Consider the following 21,878-nt stretch of genomic DNA (forward strand, 5'->3'; position numbering starts at 1 on the left):
ACAAAGTCAAGGCAATACATCAGACACTTGAATACATGCCCTCCAAACTACCGAGCACACCACCTCCAACACCTGCACCCAAACCTTTCTGGCTGCAACCAACAGCTTCAGTGGTGTAACAGGACTGTATGACCTTTGTTATTTGTTTACAGAAAAAACGTTGAGCTGCCACATTTCAATTGTCTCTACTGGCAGAGGAGGATTAAAATTAAACCAGCAAGAAAACAGTGAGTGCTATTGACAATTACTGCCATAGTACTGGACACACAGCCTTCCCTCTGGACAGCTTTAGGACCAGGCATGCAGCAAGCTGACCCTCAGCTGTTCATTTGAGTGGTTAAACTGAATTTGCACCTGTGATACAAAAATGAACTCAGGAACCAGAAGTTAAGTGCATTTGTTGCTTTGCACACAAAGGGATACTGTCAGGAGGCATCTGGTGTTCAAAGCTCTTAGTCTGGGGAGGGCTAAACAACTTCAGGCCTTCCCTCAGCACCTGGCACATCATTTCAAACAGTCAAGGGCTCACTTAGAACACAATCACAGGCCAGCCAGACTGCAGGGTGGACTGGCAGGTCAGAACATTCAACAGAAACACACTAGAAATGCTTGGGATTGTACAAAGGAAGGTAAAAGGCATCATGAAGTTACCAGGAATTGAACGGAAGTGAGTCCTCATGCTTCTCTTTAGTTGCTTTGTCATCACATCAAAGAAGAAAAGCAGAGACATCAGTGAAAATCACGGACACTGGGCCAAGGATGCCACTAAACCTTTTGCAACCAGTTTGGAAATCTCCTGCAGCAGTTGTGCAAACCTTTGAACGGCTTGTCAGCTGCTTGCATTCTGGGTGCAGTCATCCATCCCCTACAGCTGCCTACAAATACTGGAACACACTAGAGATTAGAAGTTGTGCAGAAAGCGAGCATTTAAGCAGCCTTGTGACCAAGCCCGTGAGTATGAAGCTCACTCCACCATTCCATGGACTGCATTCCAGTTCTCAGCATGTACAACAGTACGTGCATGTCACATTGCAGTCATACCCACAAGATGGTGTTTTTGGAAAACAGTTTATTTGGGAATTACACAATATTTTAAATTTTCCAAAATACATCTTACTAGATCCCTACAAAAGAAATCTAAATAAGTACAACAATATGAAATTAAATTTGTTGCAACAGTCATTAAATATTTTCTTCCACTAGTATATACATACAAAATGCCACAATGAGCTCGTTTACCCTTGGAATGTGTGCTGCGCTCCAGCAGTTACGCTCCATCTCCATATCCTCCAGTTCCACAACATGAAGACTCAATATTAACACTTTGTACATCCTTTATTATAGGCAAAAATAAAGAGTTTGTTGGGTTTGGGTTTGTTTTTTTTAATAGAAATTAACCCTCTGCAATTTCACAGCTGTGGTAGTTTGTCTACTGGGGTATCAAATTTGAAGTCTGCTGGGAAGAGATCTGGAGCTCGAGGATAGATCAGCCTGTATGACTGTCTAATTGTAACATCAGCCACACCAGCAATATCACCAATTTCTACAATAAAAAGCAGAGAAGTGATTAGTTTTTACTTTTGCCATTTATATTGAAGAAACCAGCAAGCATAATTTATCAAGAAGTGCTAGACACTTGCTTCATTTGTAACTCTCCCAAAAGCCTGGTAGAAATGGTTTTAACTGTGGTGATTAATACTTTGCATACATAAGTCTACCTTCTCACATACCAGAGTTCAACTTACCCATCAATCTTGGAATAACATCAGTTTCAAATTGTAGAGGGTCAAGAGTGTTAGAAACATCTACTGCAAACTCTACATATGATCAGCAATATTTAATAAATTGTCATCAACATCAGGATCTTCACTTTTGTGCTTTGATTAAATATAAGCAAAACAAGCAAAAACAAAGTCACTGACAAAAAGCAATACCTTCAGCTAAACATGAACTACATTTACCTTAAAATGCACCGAGAAATAAGGCAAAGGCACAGAGCACTGTAACGAGCTGAGGGAACACTTGAGATGCACAGAAACTTAAATTTATCCAAGATTTAACCACATTAGGAATTTAAGCCTTGGACTGCATGAAAGCCTTCCTCATTGTCTGAGGACACTGGAGGAGTACAGAGTCCTGGTGTATTTTAACCATCACTCCTAAGAGGTACAATCCAACAGCTCACTCCGAGCACGGATGACGGCACTGCACTGCCTGAGCTCTGCTTCACTCACATGCCCAGGAAGCTGCCAACATGATGAAAGCTCCAGGGACATCAGCAGTTATGAATGCAGAACAAAACACCACAACTGGACAGATAAAGGCTATTCTTTACCTAAAAGCAACTCTCCACTAAGAAATTGCTCCATTTTAAATATTTCTGAACTGAACTGGACAAGACAGTTCAAAGGAGCTTCCCCAGCCAGCTGCCAGTACTTGGATCCATTCCTCACATCAAGTTCTAACCACTGCAGCCTTAGCTCCCTTCCTTCCCTAGGGCATTATCCTCATGTAGGTCTTATTCCCTTGAGCCCTGAGGGATGATCTATGCTGGTCTGAAGCTCAAGAACAGCCCTGAATTCCTTACTGGCTCCCCAAGGGCTCCCATACCAGCGGGGAGTCATGCCCAAGGCAATCTACAGCAAATCCTGCTGTCCCACTGCTTTCAGTCTACCACAGGCTCACAAGAAGTCAAGGAACATGTACTAATGTAGGTGATTCCCTGGCTCCCGGAATGATTGAAGACTCAGTGTAATCCTAAGCCATAGTGCTACCTACAACTGCCTGCAAGTTGGTGTTTGGAGTATTTTAGAGCAGCAGGATGTACACAAGCAAATATTTGCATGGGTGAACTTAAATTATGCTCCTTTGAATGCAGTGGTCCATAGCATTCAAGAATGCAACACTCCTAGTGCCAGATGACAATGAACTCAGTTACACTGAGCACAGCCAGTTACTCCATTTCGGGGACCGGGAGATCCTGGTTTGGTCCTTGCTGTATGCAGTCAGATGGCAGCTTATCACTACTTGCACACACCTCATCCAGGGTTTACAGCAACACTCGATATTCTTTCAAGCAGGAAAACATGGTCAACTAAAAGAAAAAAAGGCTGTTTTACCTTTTTGTGTCCTTTTCTCTGAAGAAGCTTGTGATGCCATGTAAATAGCTGCAGCTGCTACAGAGATAGGGCTTCTCCCAGGAACCAAATCTAATTCCACAGCTTTACGGGCAATGTGCGTTGCTGCCATTTGTACTTGTTTGGGAAGCCCCAGATTGGAACAGAATCGTGACATGAAGTCTCCAGTTGTAATCAAATCAACACTGGTTTCAAGAGCTTTCAAAATAAGTTTAAAACACCGACCTATCTCCTTCTTTGAAATCCTGGACACTGCACATATTTCTAAAGAAAGAATAGAAATTAAACTTTAGACTTGACAGCATTTGCTCCCCCAAAAATAATCAAATTTGATTCCCACTAAGAAGTCCACTGTCACTAAATAAGCTTTGAACATTTGTCAACTTCAGTCAACCACATTTATCGTAAGGAGCGAATTAATACAGCTCACTTAGTATGGGAAATTTGGTACTCAGTGCTAGAGCTGCATCCCTGTCAGGGAAAAGTTGCCTAAATTTACTGCAGAACTGCTGGTTCAAATTCAGTTACAACAGTTCCCACCATTCTCCCAAAGCTATGCCTTTTAAGTTTCCCCAACACTCAAGAGTAACTTTCAAATGCTAAATTCTTTTTAATGCAGTATGACCAAAAATCCCATGCCCAAGAGCCTACTCCACAAATGTAACAAATTTCCAGAGAGTCTTCTACCCTCCCCCTCAAAGGTGAGCTGTAGCTGAGAACAACCAATTTGACAAAGTCCAGGAATGAGAGAAAACCAACCTCCTACAGTGACAGTAACTAGACCTTTACTTCATAGCAAAACTGAATCTGTGTCACTGAAAACTTACCTTTAAATGTTCTTGGAACGCCCTCTTGCCTACAGGCTATGTAGAGACAAGCAGAAGCAATGGCATCATTACTCCTTCCCTTCAGGCTCTTTTGCTCATACACTTGCTTGAATAAATTATTTGTTCGATCCTTCAACGCAAGAAGATGAAATTTAATTAACTCTAGGCCATTTAATTAGCAGCAATATCAAAAATTCATGTGCTCATTATATTATGCTAACTAAGTCAATGCCAGAACAATTTAAGGAAGGGAGACATGAACTTACAACTATATTTCTAGGGAGGTTGATTCTGTCTGCCATGTTCGTAATTTCTTTAAAAGCATTCATCATCGCACGATCAGAGCTGCTCATAGTTCTGCGATTTTGGTACTTTGAATTCCCAAATTCATCAAAACTTGCTGCACCTGTGCCCTGAAAAGAAAGATTTGTATTGTCAATAACACAAGGAACTTCCTCCTCACTTCGAGAGCAAACATTTCCAGCTTTGTCCATTTTATTTCAAGGCATCAGTTCAAGCAGTTGTTCAAACAAACATCACCGAAAGTAAATCATTCACTCGAGCATCGTTCACACCTCAAGTTCTACGCTTTGCACCAGTCTCAAATTGTGAATTGCTTTCCAAAGACCACAGATTACACAGGGGGTTTTCCTTCCTAATGTAACAATAGTTTAATGTGTGTATCTCAATACTCCTGTCACCAATGCTGAGGTCCAAGATTAGATTTGATGCAACCCACGTGTCCTTAGGACTGCATCTGCACTGTGGCACACTGGTGAGTCGGAAAAACAATTTTATGGCCAGTTGGAAACCAGTTGTTACAATGATAACAACTATCACAGCGAAGGCATGGGCAAAGAGAACATCCAAACCAATGAGCTATTCAGACTCAACTTGATACTGTGCCTGCTAGCAGTTGAAAACCTTAGTCACAAAATGGAAATATCCATAGATTTTGACTTTACCAGAAAATGATGGACCTCCTAAAAGAAAAGCTTGAGGTCTTAGAAGAAGTAAGAGCCACAAACTCAACCTGGCCACTTCAAAACAAGCTTCTGACAGGCGTTTCATTTGTATCTTACAAGTTACAGTGCAAACTGCACGCTTCTATTAAATATGCAAATTTGCCCAACTACAAGGGCCTAAAATGTCTAATGTTTTCAATCAGCCAGCAGTCCAAAACATGTCTTTAACAAATAATGCCATATCAGATTAGTGACAGCTGATGACATCCCCACAGCCTGTAAGTTCAGAAGACCAATGTCTGTAATTTATATTGATTACTTATGTGATTGCTGTCACAGTGCACAGGGGACCATGAGTTCTCTCGAGTGGAAAATGCTTCTTCACAACAATTCTGCCATCAGTAGAAACCTGGATTTTCTGAATTCGTATGCATTTATTCCTTCCTGGCACCTTCAAACAATTTATCTGGGCAGGGGCATCCAACTCACTCCAGACAGACTTGGTCATTTAAGCAACCCGCTGCAGACACCAACTACTACACTGTCTGTTCTGCCAAAAACAGTAAGCACAAAGCAGGTCTTGCTCTGTGATTGACTGATAACCTGGCTAGGCACTTGCACACAGTTCTCATGTTGAAGACTGAGCAACGTATCAGGATGTCCAGGCTGTACAAAGCAGGGTGAGGACACAGTGAACAAAGGACAGAACATGCCCTGGCATCACCTTTTTCTACTGAGCTGCCCAGTTTCTTCTGTCCTAACCCATTTCTTGGGAGTTGCCCTTCTATTTTGACACAGCCTCTAATTCTATAATCTCTCTGTGTGCTTCTGGATTTAATACATGTTCTTTGGCTGAGAGTAGTAACACTCACTCTTGACCATTACACTGGCCCACTTCCCCATGCCCATCCCACCCCATTTCCGATGGGCTCAGCAGACACCTCCACTGCTGAGACACGTACCTGTGGTGCACACACACTTTGACACTGCTGTGGCAACTGAGGACTGGCACAGAACCCTCCCTCACGAGTTTCCCTAGCTCCTTGAACAGACCCTCTCTGCAGATGCTAGATTCCAAGAGTGTTCTTGTTTTTCTACTCCTTCAAACATCCTTTCATATGAAACAAGCATCCAGAAGTGATCCTGGCACCAACACAGCAGAAGGATGCTCAGACAATCTTACTTTCTTGACTGGATGAACACTTCCAACTAGCCAAAGGTTTCCAGTAAGATATAAAGATAAACAAAAAGCAAGAATCAAGCAAATCAGACTTCAGGCCACGAAGAGCAACACTAGACCTTCCTTTCAAAAATTATGCCAGAACTTCCTTGACTCAAAATACACAGAAGTCTCAGGTCAAAAGGTTCCTTCCTGGCCATCACTCACATCCCTCTTCCCTACACTGTGTTACAACATCATGTGCATCAAATGGCTCCTAGACCAGCACTATGCACAAATGCTTACAGGAACTGCATGTGCTCAAACTCTTGTAGATGCCAGAAGAGTGACCACAAACAACAGCAAGTCCCCAGTCCTTGTCTATCAGGCTTCATGCTAGATAGTATTTTACCAGGAAATACTGCTCTCTCCTGGGGCCAGCAAGTATTCCCCTTCACCACAGAGATTTTCCCTAGTTCACTGGTTAAGAACAAAAAAAAAAAAAAAAAACAACACACCATCAACATCTTTTAGCTTTTAGGTGCTGTACATTGGAATTAGGCAAGGATTTAACCCTGTTGATGACTGCTCTCCAAGAGCCATACCCAATATACAGTTCACAACTATAAAAGGGGTGGAAAACACTCTTCCATCTCAATTGCTTACACAAACCACAGCTATTCTCCCTGCATTTGCTATTTAAATACACCATCTACTTTCCTTCTGGAGCTTTCAATGGAGGGACAATGCTTTGTTGACTTCAGCCCTTGACAACCATGCTAGTAGTGCCTTTCCCTCCATGGAAAAAAAACAGAAGCCACACAGTTTTAGCTGAAATAAAACAGACTTTAAGAATTGTGTTTTACTGTTGTGGCCTTTGAGACATCTACTTCTGTCTTTCCCACCTCACCAAGAAAAGTATCTGTCAAAGTCAGGAGTTCTACCTGCTTGGCTTTCAAACAGAAGAGAAACCTTGTGGATACAATCCTGGAAACAGCATTCAAGATTGCTAAAGTGAGAAAGCACAGTCAAATAAACAGTGTTAATCTCTGAAGGGGTGGTCAGGCTTACATTGATGGCAGCCAACAGCTTTATACCCCAGTATATACCACATTTAGCAGAAAGTAGAAGTATCACCAGCATCATCCACATCACTGACTTGAGGTTAACCACAGCATCAAGGCATGCCCCCAGATCCAGTAGTCTTCTTGCCCAGCTCATTATACAGTGTGATGGATCCTTTCTTCTTTTTCAGTCATCAGCCCCTGATATCGTGCCATTGCTTCTCAATATAGCACTACCAGATTCAGGCCATGCAGTTTGACAACAGCCAGCTTCCTTTCACAGATATCTGATCAAAGGATAGGAATTCTATGCCAAGAGATTGCATTAGTTCTTTGTTCAAACAATCTAAATTCTCTTGCAGTTGCAGTCATTACAAAAAGGAATCAATTAACTACCAAGGGTGACAAAAAGACATTTTCCACAAGATAGGAAACAAAACTTTCAATTTTCTTTTAGATTCATAGGAAAGAGTTTTTTATATCAAGGTAGATCTAGAAGCTGCTTGTGCAGCTTTAATTTTACAAAAGAATTTTAGAAATAACTACAGCATTCTGACAATCAAGTCACAATTAATGTGAAACTTCGCCATATCTCCAATTGATCTGCATTGTAATCAGATCAACTGCAGCACACAGTATCTAATTTCAGAGAGTTACAGTTCTGTGCCAGTATCCTGAAGACCTGCCTGTGGAATTCAAACCACTTCCACCACAGCTAACTATGCTATTCACCCTCCTCTTCACAGACAAATTAATCTTTCTTCCAACACAGGCTGCTGCTGCCTCAGACAGATGGGTTCCTTAAGTACTAAAACCAGTTAGGAATTAATCCCTTTGCATGGGCAAAGCAGCCTCTCCTTTGCTGTGAGCAGATACAGACCACATATCCCCAGAAGAAAGGAGCCCTAGAGCAGCACCTCCTGGTTTCCAAGAGGAAAGGGTGACAAACCATTCTGAGAAGCAGAACTGGCCCCCTTCCTTTACTGTTTAAAGGCAATAGCCAGTCACCAGAACTTTACTGTTGTAATTGGTTTAGACTCCACTTACACCTACATTCCCATGAGTTTAACAATCATCTCTAATACAACATGCCAAGAGAATTACCTATGTTCTTCTCTTTTGTATTTTCCACAACAATGTTTTAGGGTGGTTTGTTTTTTTTTGGTGGGAGTGTTATTGGGAGGGCAGGGCAGGTCTGCTGTTAAGATTCTATTATCTGCAGTCCTACATGGCAGAAAGGAATACTCCTGTTCCCTGTCCCATGCAAAAGGCTAAAGCAATCTCTGGCACACAGATTTGAGGTCCACTATGGGCCATTCTAAGAACTGGGAAAATAACAATCTTACCTTCTTCATTCTTTGGAATTCATGGAGGTTGTCCTGTACTCTGTCAGATACTACTTACCCTCCTCATGACTACACCAATTTCACCCTTGTTCAACCACTGTGCATATCTAGGTCAATTCTCATCCCAGCCTACTGCTGGCAGGGACTTCAGAAGACTGCTTGAGAAATGTACTACTTCCTTGGTTTAGTTATTTTTGCTGCAAAATTCATGCCCTTTCTGCACTGATAGGAGATTTCTTCAGCATCTTCTGATATAAGCCATTCTCTTCCTTCCAAATGACTGAAAAAAAAAGCAGCCCCTCATACAGAGTTGACATCAATGAGCTGATATCCCAGAGCCTCAGCTCTGGCAAGACAAACACAGGAACTCTTGTACAGAAAACATCCCGGTTTGTGAAAGAGACTCCCAATTTCACACAGACAATAATGCATCTCTTCTACAATTCCTCCCCATGCAAATAAAGTATCCAGAGTTGGACTAATTGCCCCTTCTACATTCCCCAACACAATCCTGGTAGTTCCAGTACTTGGACATTTTTACTCAGTTCTCATAGGTTAAATCATGCCACGCTAACATTCCCACATCTCGTCTTCACTGAATGGCACTCTTTGCTTCAGCAAGTTTGGTCATGCCTATCATGGGATGTTCTGGCTAACAGCAAAACTGTTTCATTAACTGAATGTCCATCTCTGAAAATTTTTTGTTTTCATGGACAAACTTTTCACAGAGGTTTCTTTATGTCTTCTCTCACTGAGGTTGCCATCCCTCTTATTCTAAATTAGAATCTGAACCTCCAGAGAGAAGAGTGTTAACAACACAAGTCCCAATTCACCTGGATAGAGAACCCAAAGGAGCTCAGGTCATCCTACCTACTGAATCAAACTGAGTTCTCAGAAACAAACCCTGTATTTACACAGTCCCAAAATGAGAAACAACATGAACCTCGAGCAAACAGTCCATTTCTCCATCTGTCTATAAAGGTCTGTTTCTGATCTTTACCACAGCTGACCAAATCAGCAACAGAAGTCCATGCCCTCTAACTACAATCTTTTGACAAGTGACAGTCACAAGTGACTTTTAAAATCCCAGTGACTTCTATGGCACTGCTCCACAGAGCCACTTGGCAATGCCAATATTTTTAACGGAGCAGTACAGATTTCTTGCCTGAATGGATTCCAAAAGCCACCTAAAATCTTACAGGCAGCAATGCTTGGAGTTGTCTAAAACACAAGCATCTATTTGGACAATTCCTTGAACACAAGGTTTCTTTTTCACTAACGGTCAAAGACTGGCTGTCCATCAGTATTTGCTAGTCAACCTCATCTCTTTGAAAAATTCTTGGCTGAAAAGTATGTTGCACACTTCCCTATACACAGCCATACATATTCAGGCACGTCTACTTCTTCATCCTAGCAACAGCACTGGAACAAAAACTTTCAAGAAGCAGAAGCAAATAAAAAGCAGCAATACATTTTTAAGTTATTTATGAGCAACTGCACCACCTTTCATGAAACATTCAAGAAATCCACAAAAATTAATTTGGCTCTTGCAGGAAAAACTGTAACAGAAAGTACAATAAAGAAAACTTACCTGGGTCACTACTTCATTAAAAGGGAGTGCATTTATGTGACTAATCTTGCTTGCCCTCTCATGGGAGACAGCAGGATATGATTGTACCACTAAATTTTAACCCAAATATAGATGGAATACTTTCCTCTGGGACACTCACTTTAACATTAATTGGAAGAATATATACAACAAGCATGTAGATAGATCTCCAGGTCTCCAATATGAACCTGATACAGATTTTACTATAAAAAAAATTCAGCTCAAGTTGGCAGCACTAGCTATTGAGATCTCAGAATTAAGCATCTTATTTCAGAATCATCTCAAATACTCTTGCTAAGTCAAAGCGCTTCTTTAAAAATTGCAATATCAGCTTTCCTATTTATAGCATCATACCAAAGGGTGGCAAGTATCCACACAGCACTGCAGACTTTTTTTTTGCTTTTGCGAAGGTTGGCCCTTTCCTGCTACCACAGGAAAAGGCCACATTTTACACACTGCTGAAATGTATGAGTTCAGTTCAGGCAAAATCTTTGTAAATAAATACACTGAAGATTTTCCCTATGGTCATACAATCATGTACTTGACATAAAACCACTCAAACTTAGTAAAATTTAGTATTTTAAGTGTTACCTTGCCAATCATTGTACTCAAGTCGCCATCACTCAACAGAGGATTCTGGGTATCCCCAACTCGAGATGGATCTTTTGTTGCTTTGTCATTGCTGAAAGTTCTCCACTCTGACCCCACATCTATGACCCGGTCACCTGAGATCACAGAAAGCAATAGTCTGCATTAATATAATGTTTCATGAAATATTTCAAAACATTAGGTTAGACCTCTGAGCTCTCCATTGTAAGAAGGAAGTCTGTTGGCATTCCCAAACAGAACAGTAACTTGGAGGACAATATACCAAAATGTTTAGGATTACAAGTTAAGGCAATGGAAAAAAAATGCTACAAGAGCTGCACAGAAGACATAAATAACTAGAGAAACACATCCAGAACACAAAAAGGTACAGTTATCCAAAAAGAGATTTTCAGTATGCAAAAGGAATCAAGACCTCGATTTCAAGCTGAAGTCAGGATGTTCTCAGCACTTGGACAAATGAGTCAGTTGTTATAACTTAACAAGTTCTCTCACATTTGCCATGTGTTCAAGGTGCACATGTGAATTATCTATCACACACAATCCCATTAAGTTGTAGTAAATCACTTCTTTTGCAAGAGTTCCAGGTCCTTTGTACTCTCAACTTTGCACCTTCTAACCCACCATGACATTTTGCAGCTCAGTACTTGTTCTTTAAGTTCTGACCCTGCCCAATTCCCCTTCATTTACAATGCTTGACAGTATGAACATACAATCTATATACAAAACTATTAATGTACTCTGTTATACCTGGAAGAGTTTCAGTACAGATTCAGAGCAAGCAGAAAAAGCACTAAACCCACATTCTCTGAATGAAACAACTTTGCTTGCAGTCCTCTGTTCATCTCACATTCACCTAAACCTTTCCTACAGCAACTTCATAGTTTGAGACATAACTAACCCACACTGATGCAGGCAAAAGCCCCACAGTAATCACAATAATAGAAACTTAGGGGGAAAAAAACCCCAAACACAAAAGTAAACATACAAACCCCAGCCCCCAACCCACTGTTGGCAGTGCAGTTCATTCTATTCACAGATCTCATAAAAGCTGCATCTCAAACGTGTTGCCTCTAGAGCAATACTAGAGAATTTTTAAGAATACATGTACAGAAAAACATGAAAAGAACACTAAGAAAAGTGTTATGCAGTAAAGGAGATTACAGCTCTGTGTAGCATATCAGAAGAAACTTCAGAGTAATTGTCACCCTTTTTTGCTAAACCTGAGGAAAAACTCACCACCTTTATCAGTGTTTAAGTGTGTCATGAAAGAAACGTCTGCACAAAAATAAGTAGCACTGACTGCAACAGAAATTTCCGGTATGGAAGTCTTAGTATGAAACCACAGAGGCTGATTTAACCCAGTGAAAACTAACAGACAGATAAAAGCACTCTGCAAACCACAGTAATACAAGATACAAAGCTGGAGAAAATACAGGAGGTATGGACAGTGGTGCATACCTGGGGGATATAGGAGTGATCTATTCTGACAGAGTAACTATTTTTAACATAACATTACGCAAGGAGAATACTTGAAATTGAAAGCTGAGAATGAACCAAAAGAAATTGCCACAACCAAAAAGAATAACTTTAGGTTAGAGGCATTCTCATCAGTGTCTGTCAGACATGCTCACAGCTATGGCTCCACCTTTATTTGCTGCTCTAATGAAAACCAAGAGGGGAAGGAGAAAAAAACATGAAAAGCTACAGGGTTAAGAAAACAGCAGAGTAAAAGGCAGCACAGATCCATTCTTTCTGCTACAAAGGTCTCCCCCCTGCCCTTGCAAGCTTGAATCTGCAGACAGTGTGCTCCTCTGGCTCCTGGACTCTCTGTAAATATTTGATTCAGTAATGGTCCTTCTATGGTCTAACAGCAACTCTACTTTTAGACAAGCCCCCAATACTGTTTACAGCATCTAAAAAAAGCAAAATGTACTTAAAATTCTGGCATGGTATAAATAGAACACTGAGTACAGGGCAGTGATGTAATATTTTTCCACACAAGTGGGAATGACCTAAATGACTCACCCAGGGATCTGCCTCTTGTGAGTTATGAACCATTCCTGCACTAACAAAAAAGTGTTATATCACTGCCTGCTTTGGCAAACATATTACAAACAGAGGATTGAGACTGCTATTTCAGAGCGAGAAAAGATTAGGTAGAACAAATCACTGAATATAAAGCATTTGTGTAATTAAGACACAGTATGCACATATCTTTACTTTGCCAACAAATCTGCTACTGCAGAAAAGAAGTTTTCTTGTATACTGTCAGTGTCACCGAAAATATACAGAGGTCCTGGGCAGCACATTCCACCTAAAAGGCTCCTATAAAAGTGTGACACAAGCTAGAAAACTATCAACAAAAATGGAATAGGTCCAAAGCTTTCCATAGATGGAAAATGTATTTGGCTACAAGTATAATTAACTGAATTATCCCACTGAACAACAAACAAAAACAAAACACTGAATGTGGCATTTATTTTTAACTCTTCAAAACATAAAAAACCCACTTTGTTACTATGCTATTAGTACGGATGCAATTAAGCCCCACCCTAAGTGTTCAAAGCAAAACCTTAAAATACTAAATTCAGTCTTACAAAAAGCAGTGTAAGAAATCAACCTTGAAAACTGATCCTGAGTTAAGATTTCAAGTCCTAAACGGAATTTGCTGGGTCATACACCACTGACTGGCTTTCCTGAAGCAGCTGAACATGGGCCCAATAGTTAAACATGAGAGTAAGAAAGCTCCCAGTAAGTACATTATAAAATTGTCTCTGCTTTCTCACATTATATTGGTTTTGGCAACTCTATCAAGCTACAGTGAGGATGGGAGTGGCTGCATATTCCCTTTGCTACTTCCTTTTGATGCAGTTCTTTTGAACAAAAATAAGCTTAACTAGATACAGTTACATTACACACACCTTTATTTAATTTTCCTCAAATGGGTGAGTTCATCTTCTCAGCTTCCTCTTCTGATGGACATAGAAAAACAACAGCTTACAGGACCAAATCTTTGTGAAATGCATCTCCAGGCTGATATCCTAAAGCATCTTTCTGAACAGATAAATTTTTCTCCATTGTTCCATTTCTTTGTAAACCATTCTTCCAGTATTCAGTTCCTCTTTAAAATACAGTCCAGACTCCAGTGCAAAAACACACTGCAAAACTTCCCTGACTCAAGTTGCCCACCCTCTGAAAAGCTCATTTAGTAAAATGCAGAACTGCTGCTCAGAACAGACAACCTCAGACCAAGGTTACTTTTCTTCACAACTGACAAACACAAAAAGAATTCACTGCAGAAATGTAAGAGAAAACTCAGGTCAGACTCAAAAATTAAGACATAATTTTGAACAGTTCTTAAAAATTAGCTTAAAACATCTATACATCAAAATTTATGTATGTTTACTCCTCCCCTAAAAACAGAAGGTGATTTCTCAAGGGAAAATATTTTCATTCAAAAAGGCCTGAATTTTCAGTTACATATTTATAGAGAAATAATACCAGCTATTTTAATGTTGCACTCCACTTGCAATAACTCATAAAAACACACTTATTTTCTTATTTTTCTGCATTTTGTATTATCTGTTACATAATAGCTGCAAATCAAAGACATTTAACCAAAACATGTGATGATATTCAAGCCCCAAGTAACATAATCTTCCACATCCAGTCGTGAAACAGTTCTGAGAAGGCATGTTAAGTTTTTTTCAGAGGAGCTCTAAAGTTAGCTCCACATTCCATCAAGTTCTACACATTACTAATATTTTAATCTTAGCATAAATACGGTATTAAAAGTTTATTTGCACTCTGAAGTCCCAAAATACCATTCTCTATTGTTAGTAGAGAATGTTTCATTCTTACAGTTAGTTAAGGAATCTGCTGCCACCTAGTGAGCACGTATATTATACTTTTAATTAAAAGCATGTTACAATGCCAAATTTAAATATATATATATATATAGGGTTATACTTTATTTCAGTCAACTCCTTATTAACCAGAGTGAAGTGCTAAGACAAACTACAATGAAAAGCTACATTTTACAGATTTAGAACTTCTGTTTAAGACCAGATGTATTAAATGTTACCAAACAATAAACTCATGGGAAAAAAAAAAAAAAAAAAAAACCAAACAATTTTACAGTCATAACTTTTGCAAAGAATACTACTGTCTTACAAACGGCTGGAAATTTTGTAGGAAAAGCTATCTCATTTTCAATAAATTACTGTCAACACTATGAATGCATCATCACCACCAGCAACACCAGTCTACTCAAAATAACTAACGCAGGTTTTCAGATGCTAAACAAAACATAAAACGCCTAAGCAAACAAACAAAAAAACCACAGACAATTTCAACTGGTTGCCAGATATCAACAGCATCATACAAGTACCAAAAGGCAACTCTGGACTGAAACAGTACAGCACCACAGGCAAGTGACTGCTACAAGAACAAAGGTTTAGCAGCTCCTGCATATCACAATTATGACAAATCTAAAAGGATTTCCAGGCTTCCTAAGCCATCAGCTCCTACAATGGTTTTGGAGGAAGCAAATGAGAGTAGAAATGTTAAACAATCTGTTGGACAAGTCTGGTCAGCTGGAGTTACACCTCTCTGGGACTTGACGTCCTTAAAAGATTAACAGCCCAAGTGCTCGTGAAGGATGCTCCAAACTACAGAATCTCAATAAACAATGTTGTGCCTGACCTATACTACATCACAAAAATTAGAGGTTATGGATGCTTTTTCCATCAGAGGAGTTCAGATTGTTTCTAGCCCTTATTTGCCCTAAGTCACTTTGTCAATCCAATAAGAAGCAAGTTATTCCCTAAATAACATGATTCAAAATATCAGTGTTATTCCACTAGATAAATCTAGTACTTTACCTAATAGAAGTATTAGCAGCTCTCAAACACCTCTGGCCTCCAGCCAAGAACCCACTAACTAGAAAGTTTCCTAAACCCTCCAAGAATTTCATGCTGTGAGAGGTGCTTATTACAAAGCCAGACAAAAGATGCCAACTTTTGTCATCTAAAATCTGTTTCCACCGTTACAAGCATTATTGCTGAACGGCTAGAACCACCACCCTTGTCTTTAAAGCTGAAAAGAGATAGAATTTAAACAGACTATTTGAAATGCTGGTTGAGAAAGACCAGTAGATTATTTTCTTCATATTATAAATTCCCTGTATAAAATGAAGCATCCATGAATGCTCATGCAAGAGTCAACTATTCAGAATGTTTTTAAGCATCAGTATTCTTTATAACTAGCTTTCCTCTGAATGCAAAGAGTCTTTTTGCAAGGACCAACTGCTGTCAGACACTTTTTAGTGCTCTGGACACCAAGCACAAAAGCAGCAACCAGATAAAAGCTGCTAATACACGTCAGTATCTAAAGACTTTTGCCTATTTTTTCAAGCAATACTTGGAATTAAGAATTCATATTTTAAAGATTGGTAATACTTGCAGAAATAAGTAAATGTGAACATGCACCCAAATATTAAAAGATTTTTCCCTATGGACATAACTGCCCTCTACTGGATCCAAGTCAGAAGTATTTAAGCACCTTCCCCACTTACAGGATACTACCAGCAGCTGAAAAAAACTGGTTTCTTTGGGTTTCAGAAAACAAGCATCTATATAGAAGCAAGCAATCTTATCCCTTATGACAGACATCTTGGGTAAAGAACTGGCCAGTTGAGAGGTAATTGTGAAACCCCTTCCTACTCGTTTATTATATTGCAGACAAAAAAAATATACCTGTGGTATAGTTAAGTCTTACCTAATCTTCACAGATCACACCTGAATTTACAATGCACCATTCAGACCCCAAACTTTTCTGAAGTATTAGTCAAACAAATACTCGGACACAATTTTATAGCAGCCTTACTGCTGACCACAAGCTATTGAATATTTTTCCCCAAAATCCTTCAACTGAACACTCAGGTATACATAGAACACGGAATAAATATTGGTCATAATCCAATTCCAAGCTTTAACAAGTCAATACGTATCCAAGGATCCTCATCAGCTGAAGACAGATTTCTGCTTTTTTCCTGACTCCCTACAAGAGCACTGTTCCTCTCTAAGCCACTCCTGCCTACTGAAGCAGACAGAGCTAACCAATCACAGAAAATCACTCCATGCTGAAAACAAACTCCTCACTGCTCCAACTCCTGCATGCTAAGACAACATTTAATGAAGCTATAACAGAAGTTTAAGGAAAGTCTTAGATCAGAATTCCTAATTAGCTGAGGTGCTACACAGCAGTACATGGCACCGGACTTGTTCTTATCTTCCTCTGAAATTCAGGTCACCACCTTGCTACATTAAGAAAATTCAGTGCTTTGTCTTCCACTTTGATTCTGCTTTCTTCAGTCCCTTCTGGCACATCAGCTGACTTCTAGCCTTTTTTACTGTCTACAAGGTAGTAAGCAAAATATTTACCTGTCGAGAAAGAAGATTTACTAGACTTCTGTTCTTGAACAACACGCTTTTCCCCCACCAAGTCTGTCTGAAGAATGAGATACAGTGAACACTTTAAATAAACAAAGAACTAATTACTTCTCCGAGTCCCAGGAACTCTTTGTGAGCTCTCACATCAGCCCATAAACACTTATTATACCACAGGGCCTAGAATGACTGGAGAAAAGTATGCAGAATGAAACAATACTTGTGACAGCAGAGAAACTTCAGCATGGAGTTGAAAAGTTTCAGACGTGTGTCAATCCAGACCAATATCAAAATTCCATGGATAATTGTAATTTAGGTCTCCACATGCCTTTCATGCAAAAAAAGCAGTTAGCAGAAGGAAAAGTTAACAAGTTGGAAATAATTACCATGAAAAGACAGAACACAAGCTAATCCACAAAAGGTAACAGTGAAAAGGCAGATGAGAGTTTTTAGTAGACTGAAGCGGTATTTTGAAACAATAATAAACCAGACATCAGCTTCAGTCATACTGACATTACAAGATTTAATTATTTTAATACTGCACAGCAAAACAGCACAGTTTATTTAGAATATGTGGAAAATGCTGTGCAAAGAAAAAGCAATACGCTAGATTTAACTTGAGACTAAGAACCTGTAAGTAGAATACAACTCTGATTAAAACTTTCCAAAAATCCCTTTAGAAAGTAGTACTTGCAATATACAGCTCTGCCTAAAATATGAATTCAACTGCTAGAGATCAACTCCTCCTTCTCCTAGGCTCCCACTCCCCCAAACTTTTCCAGTGCTTTACCCTTTCAGATGCAGACCTGACAAATGCAAGATCAGTCATAATACTATTACTACTGATTTGATCTCATATTCTCAGAAAACTGATTACAAAACTTGAAAATTATCTATGCACCAGCCCTTTTATCCTATGAGACAGTTCTACATTTAAATAAACTCACACTTTTTTCATAAATGCAAAGCTTCAGTACTTTGCCACAGCAAGCACGAAAAACATCAAATGCAAATACACTTAGTTTAGGCAAAGTCTCTTAGCTGCAGCTTAACTGCACACACACCAGAAAAAAAATATCAGTGTTACAACAGTAAAATAAAGACAAATTCAGTATTTACCATTCTGTTCCACGTACACCAGCAGTGCTCTGCAAACAGTACAAGCACCCTTTTTTTAAATAAACCCGTAGCACTTCTTTGGCTACACTGTATATTGAGTTTTGGGGGGGGGTTAAATGTTCTAACTGATTCTTTCAGCAATAAAGATCTCACTAACTTTCAGTACACCCAAAATATATTTTCAGTGGGTTCTGTTCATATGTGATCATGACCTATGTAAGCCTTGAAACACGAAACTTTTCCATGTAAGAACAGGAAACGAAATCACTACTCTCTTAAGGGGAACTTGATCATGGTGTCTGCTACAAATAATAGAAGTTGCATTTGGAACATATGAAAACTAAATTTCGTCTTCACTCCTTTAAAACATGCCTACTTCACATGCATCTCCAGAAAACATGCATCAAGAACTGGATCTGGTTTACACCTCCTCTAAATTTCTTACCAGACCAGATGAGAAAAAAAGTCTGGAGTGCTCACACTTCTCTTTAGCCATACATTTAACTGGTTTTCCAAACTACCTGCTAGATACCCTAGCTAATGAATTGGACATATGCAGGTAAACTAAACAGATGAAGGAAGGCAAGACAAAATGAGAACAATCAGCATAACACCATTAAAGCCTTTTGGTGACAAATCCAGTCACCTGGCTAAATTAGCATTACCTTTGCTGCAAATTCTTTAAACTTTTAGTTTTTTACAAAAATTTTTAATTTGACGAGCCAAAATAAAACCACCACAGTCTAAGAGAGAGGGACATAAACCATTTGAAATATTCAGCACCACTGAATGAATCACCCAAATGTGCACTCTTAGAGTTTTCTTTTCACAATGGCAGGCCCAAAACAAATTAACAGAAATCAACGGAGTTTAAAGAATTAATAACACAAGCACGGAAAATTTCCCACACAAAAGGAATAAAGACATTCAGGTGCACATAAGATGCTCATCCTAGAAAAGATACATAAAAACGCATGTGCAGCAGGTTCTACAACAACTCTCATTCAAACAAAGACAGTATCTAAAAGGTCTTTTATTTTAAATATTCCATTATACTTAGAAATACAGTTTAGTCTGTGGAAGTTGCTGCTACACAAACAAAGTAAGAGAGCTCAGCAAAATTTCCAGTGGAAAAACAGGATATTCACTTGGGATAGTCTTAAAAGCTTTAGGAGAAGTAATTAACAAACACAGGTGCTGGCAGTGATGTAAAGTTAAATCCTTCAGGGCAGAAGATAACCTCTAGCTAATGGGAAACTGAGGTTAGTTGGGGTTTGGCTTTGTGTTCTGGTTGTTGGTTTGTTTTTTTTTCTTGTAAGCAAGTTATTTCACAAAGAGCTCTTGTAACAGTTCTTATACTTTCCTAACTGAAACAGTCATGATTAAAGACAGAATACTGGAGTAGACAGCACAATACTTTAATTCATATTATGACATACTTTAAATTTTCAATCTTTAAAGAGAGTTTGATTCTTCTCATAGTGCGAGAAGTTACCAGAAGACAGACTATTCAGAACAGGAAGTTTTTAGCCAACAGACAATCACCAAAAAAAACCCAAAAAAATCCACCATGCACAATCGGACATCAAGGGAGAATCTTTAAATACTCAAACTATCATACACCACTTTTGCAGGAAAGCAAAGCCACACACACCATTTAAGTTACATGGTAACTCAAAAACATGAATAGCTACTTACCTACTACTAGCCCACACTCAGAACAAATCATATCACCAGCTCTGTAATCTTCCACTAAAATGGAATCCGGATGATTTGGGCAAGTCACCCGCGGAAGTACATCCAAACTAAGAAAAAAATGAGAAGTATTAATTGTTTTTAAACAAGCAGGCTGCATATCCAAAAGCATAAGAGTTCCTTACTGACAAGAACACTGAAATAATACAGAATTTACAGCAACTTGACTATTAACCTGAATACCTAAGCTGCACCTTTTACTTAAATGCTGTAACACTGCATTTGACAATCAAGACTTCAGATCTTAAATTCCACATTTTTTTGCAATGTATCTTGCACCAAAACCACCTCAATATAAAACATTAAAAATCTAAATAACAGACTTAATAAAATATATACTACAGCCTAAGCTGTACATTCCATTTTAATTTTAATTTTTTAGATATTTCTGATGAGTCAAAAATACAAAGAAACACTCCAAACATTTTAATCCACTGACTGTTCAGAAAAATATCTGACTTAAAAACAAAATCAATATCACCATTAATATTAAAGCCTCCAGAAAGCAAATGTACACACAAGATTCTCAGATGTAAATTATGCTCAAAATTCTGCACTGGAACTCTTTAAACTACTTTCCTTCTCACTATACCCAGCCAATAGTTTCATATGACAAAACTGTTAACAAAGCATTCACAATCATCTGACATTTGGCATTACACAAAAGGCTAGTGACACACTAAGCGAACTAGGGGGAAAAAAAAAAAAACAGAAGCCTCAGAGAATACCATCAGTGTTTTGTTTCAGACTTTACCTTCACATAACATTGTAAAAATTAGTCTTCCTATGCCAATTTTAACTCGTATATCTAGAGAGATATACCGTACTCCTTGCAACATACAGGCTCGATATACTAAGACGAAGTAAAATGCATGGCACGTGTGTAAAGGCCCATCTCAGCAAAGGAAGCACTTCCTAGATCCTAGGACAGGTTTAGCAAGAGTTACAGAGTCATGCCACAGTCTGCTTCATGAGCCTTCCTTCATTCCTGACTGGAAAGAAAAGCTCGACAGGTCTCCAGGGAAAAGAATTCCGAGCCCGAAACCCGTTTGGTCACTGGCTGGTGCCGGTACGGATTTAGGGTGGGAACCTGCAAGCAGTTTCCAGGCCCGATAGGGTGGAGCCGGGCCAGGGCGCTGCTGAGCGGGGTCCCGCCAGGGCTGCCCGGCCGGGGCACGGCGGGAGGCCCTCGGGGCCCGGCCCGGCCGGAGCCGCGCTGGGGTGCTGCACTGCGGGGCCGGCCCTACAGGGAACCGGCTGGGTTCGCACCGAGCTGCGATAACGAGGGGCCCCGCACTCCAGTCACGAACCGCCACGAAATCCTTCAAAGCGCTGGCGTCCCCTCGGAGCGCTGCCCGGCAATAGCCACACGAAGATGCAAAGGCGGCGAGCTCGGCCCCTCGGAGGCCGCTCCGCCGGGGGCCGCCCGGCCCGGCCCGCACGGACAGACGCGGCCGCCTCGCCGCCCTTCCCGGCCTCCCGCCGCCCCAGGAGCCGGGGCGAACCCGGCACACGGGACACCGGAGAGGGCCCGGCTGCGCCGCACCGAGCCGGAGGCACCGGGGCCGGGCGAGGGCGGCGATGGCCGCCGGTCCGTCCCAGGGCGGTAGCGGGGGCGGCGCGGCCATTTTCTCTCTATGTCGCGGTCGGGAGCGATGGCGGAGCTGTTCCCACTCCTCCCTCAGCCCCCACCCCCGTACCGGCTGGTGGACGCCATCTCGCCGGTGCCGCAGCGGTGCCGGAGACGATGCGGGGGAACGTCCCGGTCATTAAATACCGGCAGCGGCGGGCGGGGCCGCCGGGCGCTCCTACGGGTCCCGCGAGGGGGCGGGCGGGAGG

General features: G+C 40.4%; 1 protein-coding gene across 1 annotated transcript; it reads right to left on the bottom strand.

Annotated features, from left to right (window-relative positions):
- Nucleotides 1–1,316: 1,316 nt before the first annotated feature.
- GTF2B (general transcription factor IIB) lies at nt 1,317–21,872 on the bottom strand. Its single transcript, XM_032696188.1, has 7 exons — nt 21,740–21,872; nt 19,983–20,089; nt 10,699–10,832; nt 4,231–4,377; nt 3,965–4,094; nt 3,120–3,401; nt 1,317–1,543 (listed from the first exon to the last, which is right to left on the bottom strand). Exons 1-7 carry the CDS (start codon nt 21,754–21,756, stop codon nt 1,410–1,412), a joined length of 951 nt encoding a protein of 316 aa, XP_032552079.1. The 5' UTR covers nt 21,757–21,872; the 3' UTR covers nt 1,317–1,409.
- Nucleotides 21,873–21,878: the final 6 nt, after the last annotated feature.

The sequence above is a fragment of the Chiroxiphia lanceolata genome, chromosome 9 (assembly GCF_009829145.1).
Source record: "Chiroxiphia lanceolata isolate bChiLan1 chromosome 9, bChiLan1.pri, whole genome shotgun sequence".
Taxonomy (NCBI): domain Eukaryota; kingdom Metazoa; phylum Chordata; class Aves; order Passeriformes; family Pipridae; genus Chiroxiphia; species Chiroxiphia lanceolata.

Coding starts and splice junctions, on each gene's coding strand:
- GTF2B (XM_032696188.1), bottom strand. Junction 3,402..3,964: donor CGTTCCAAGAACATTTAAAG/GTAAGTTTTCAG, acceptor TTCTTTCTTTAG/AAATATGTGCAGTGTCCAGG. Junction 1,544..3,119: donor AGAGAAAAGGACACAAAAAG/GTAAAACAGCCT, acceptor TTTTTATTGTAG/AAATTGGTGATATTGCTGGT.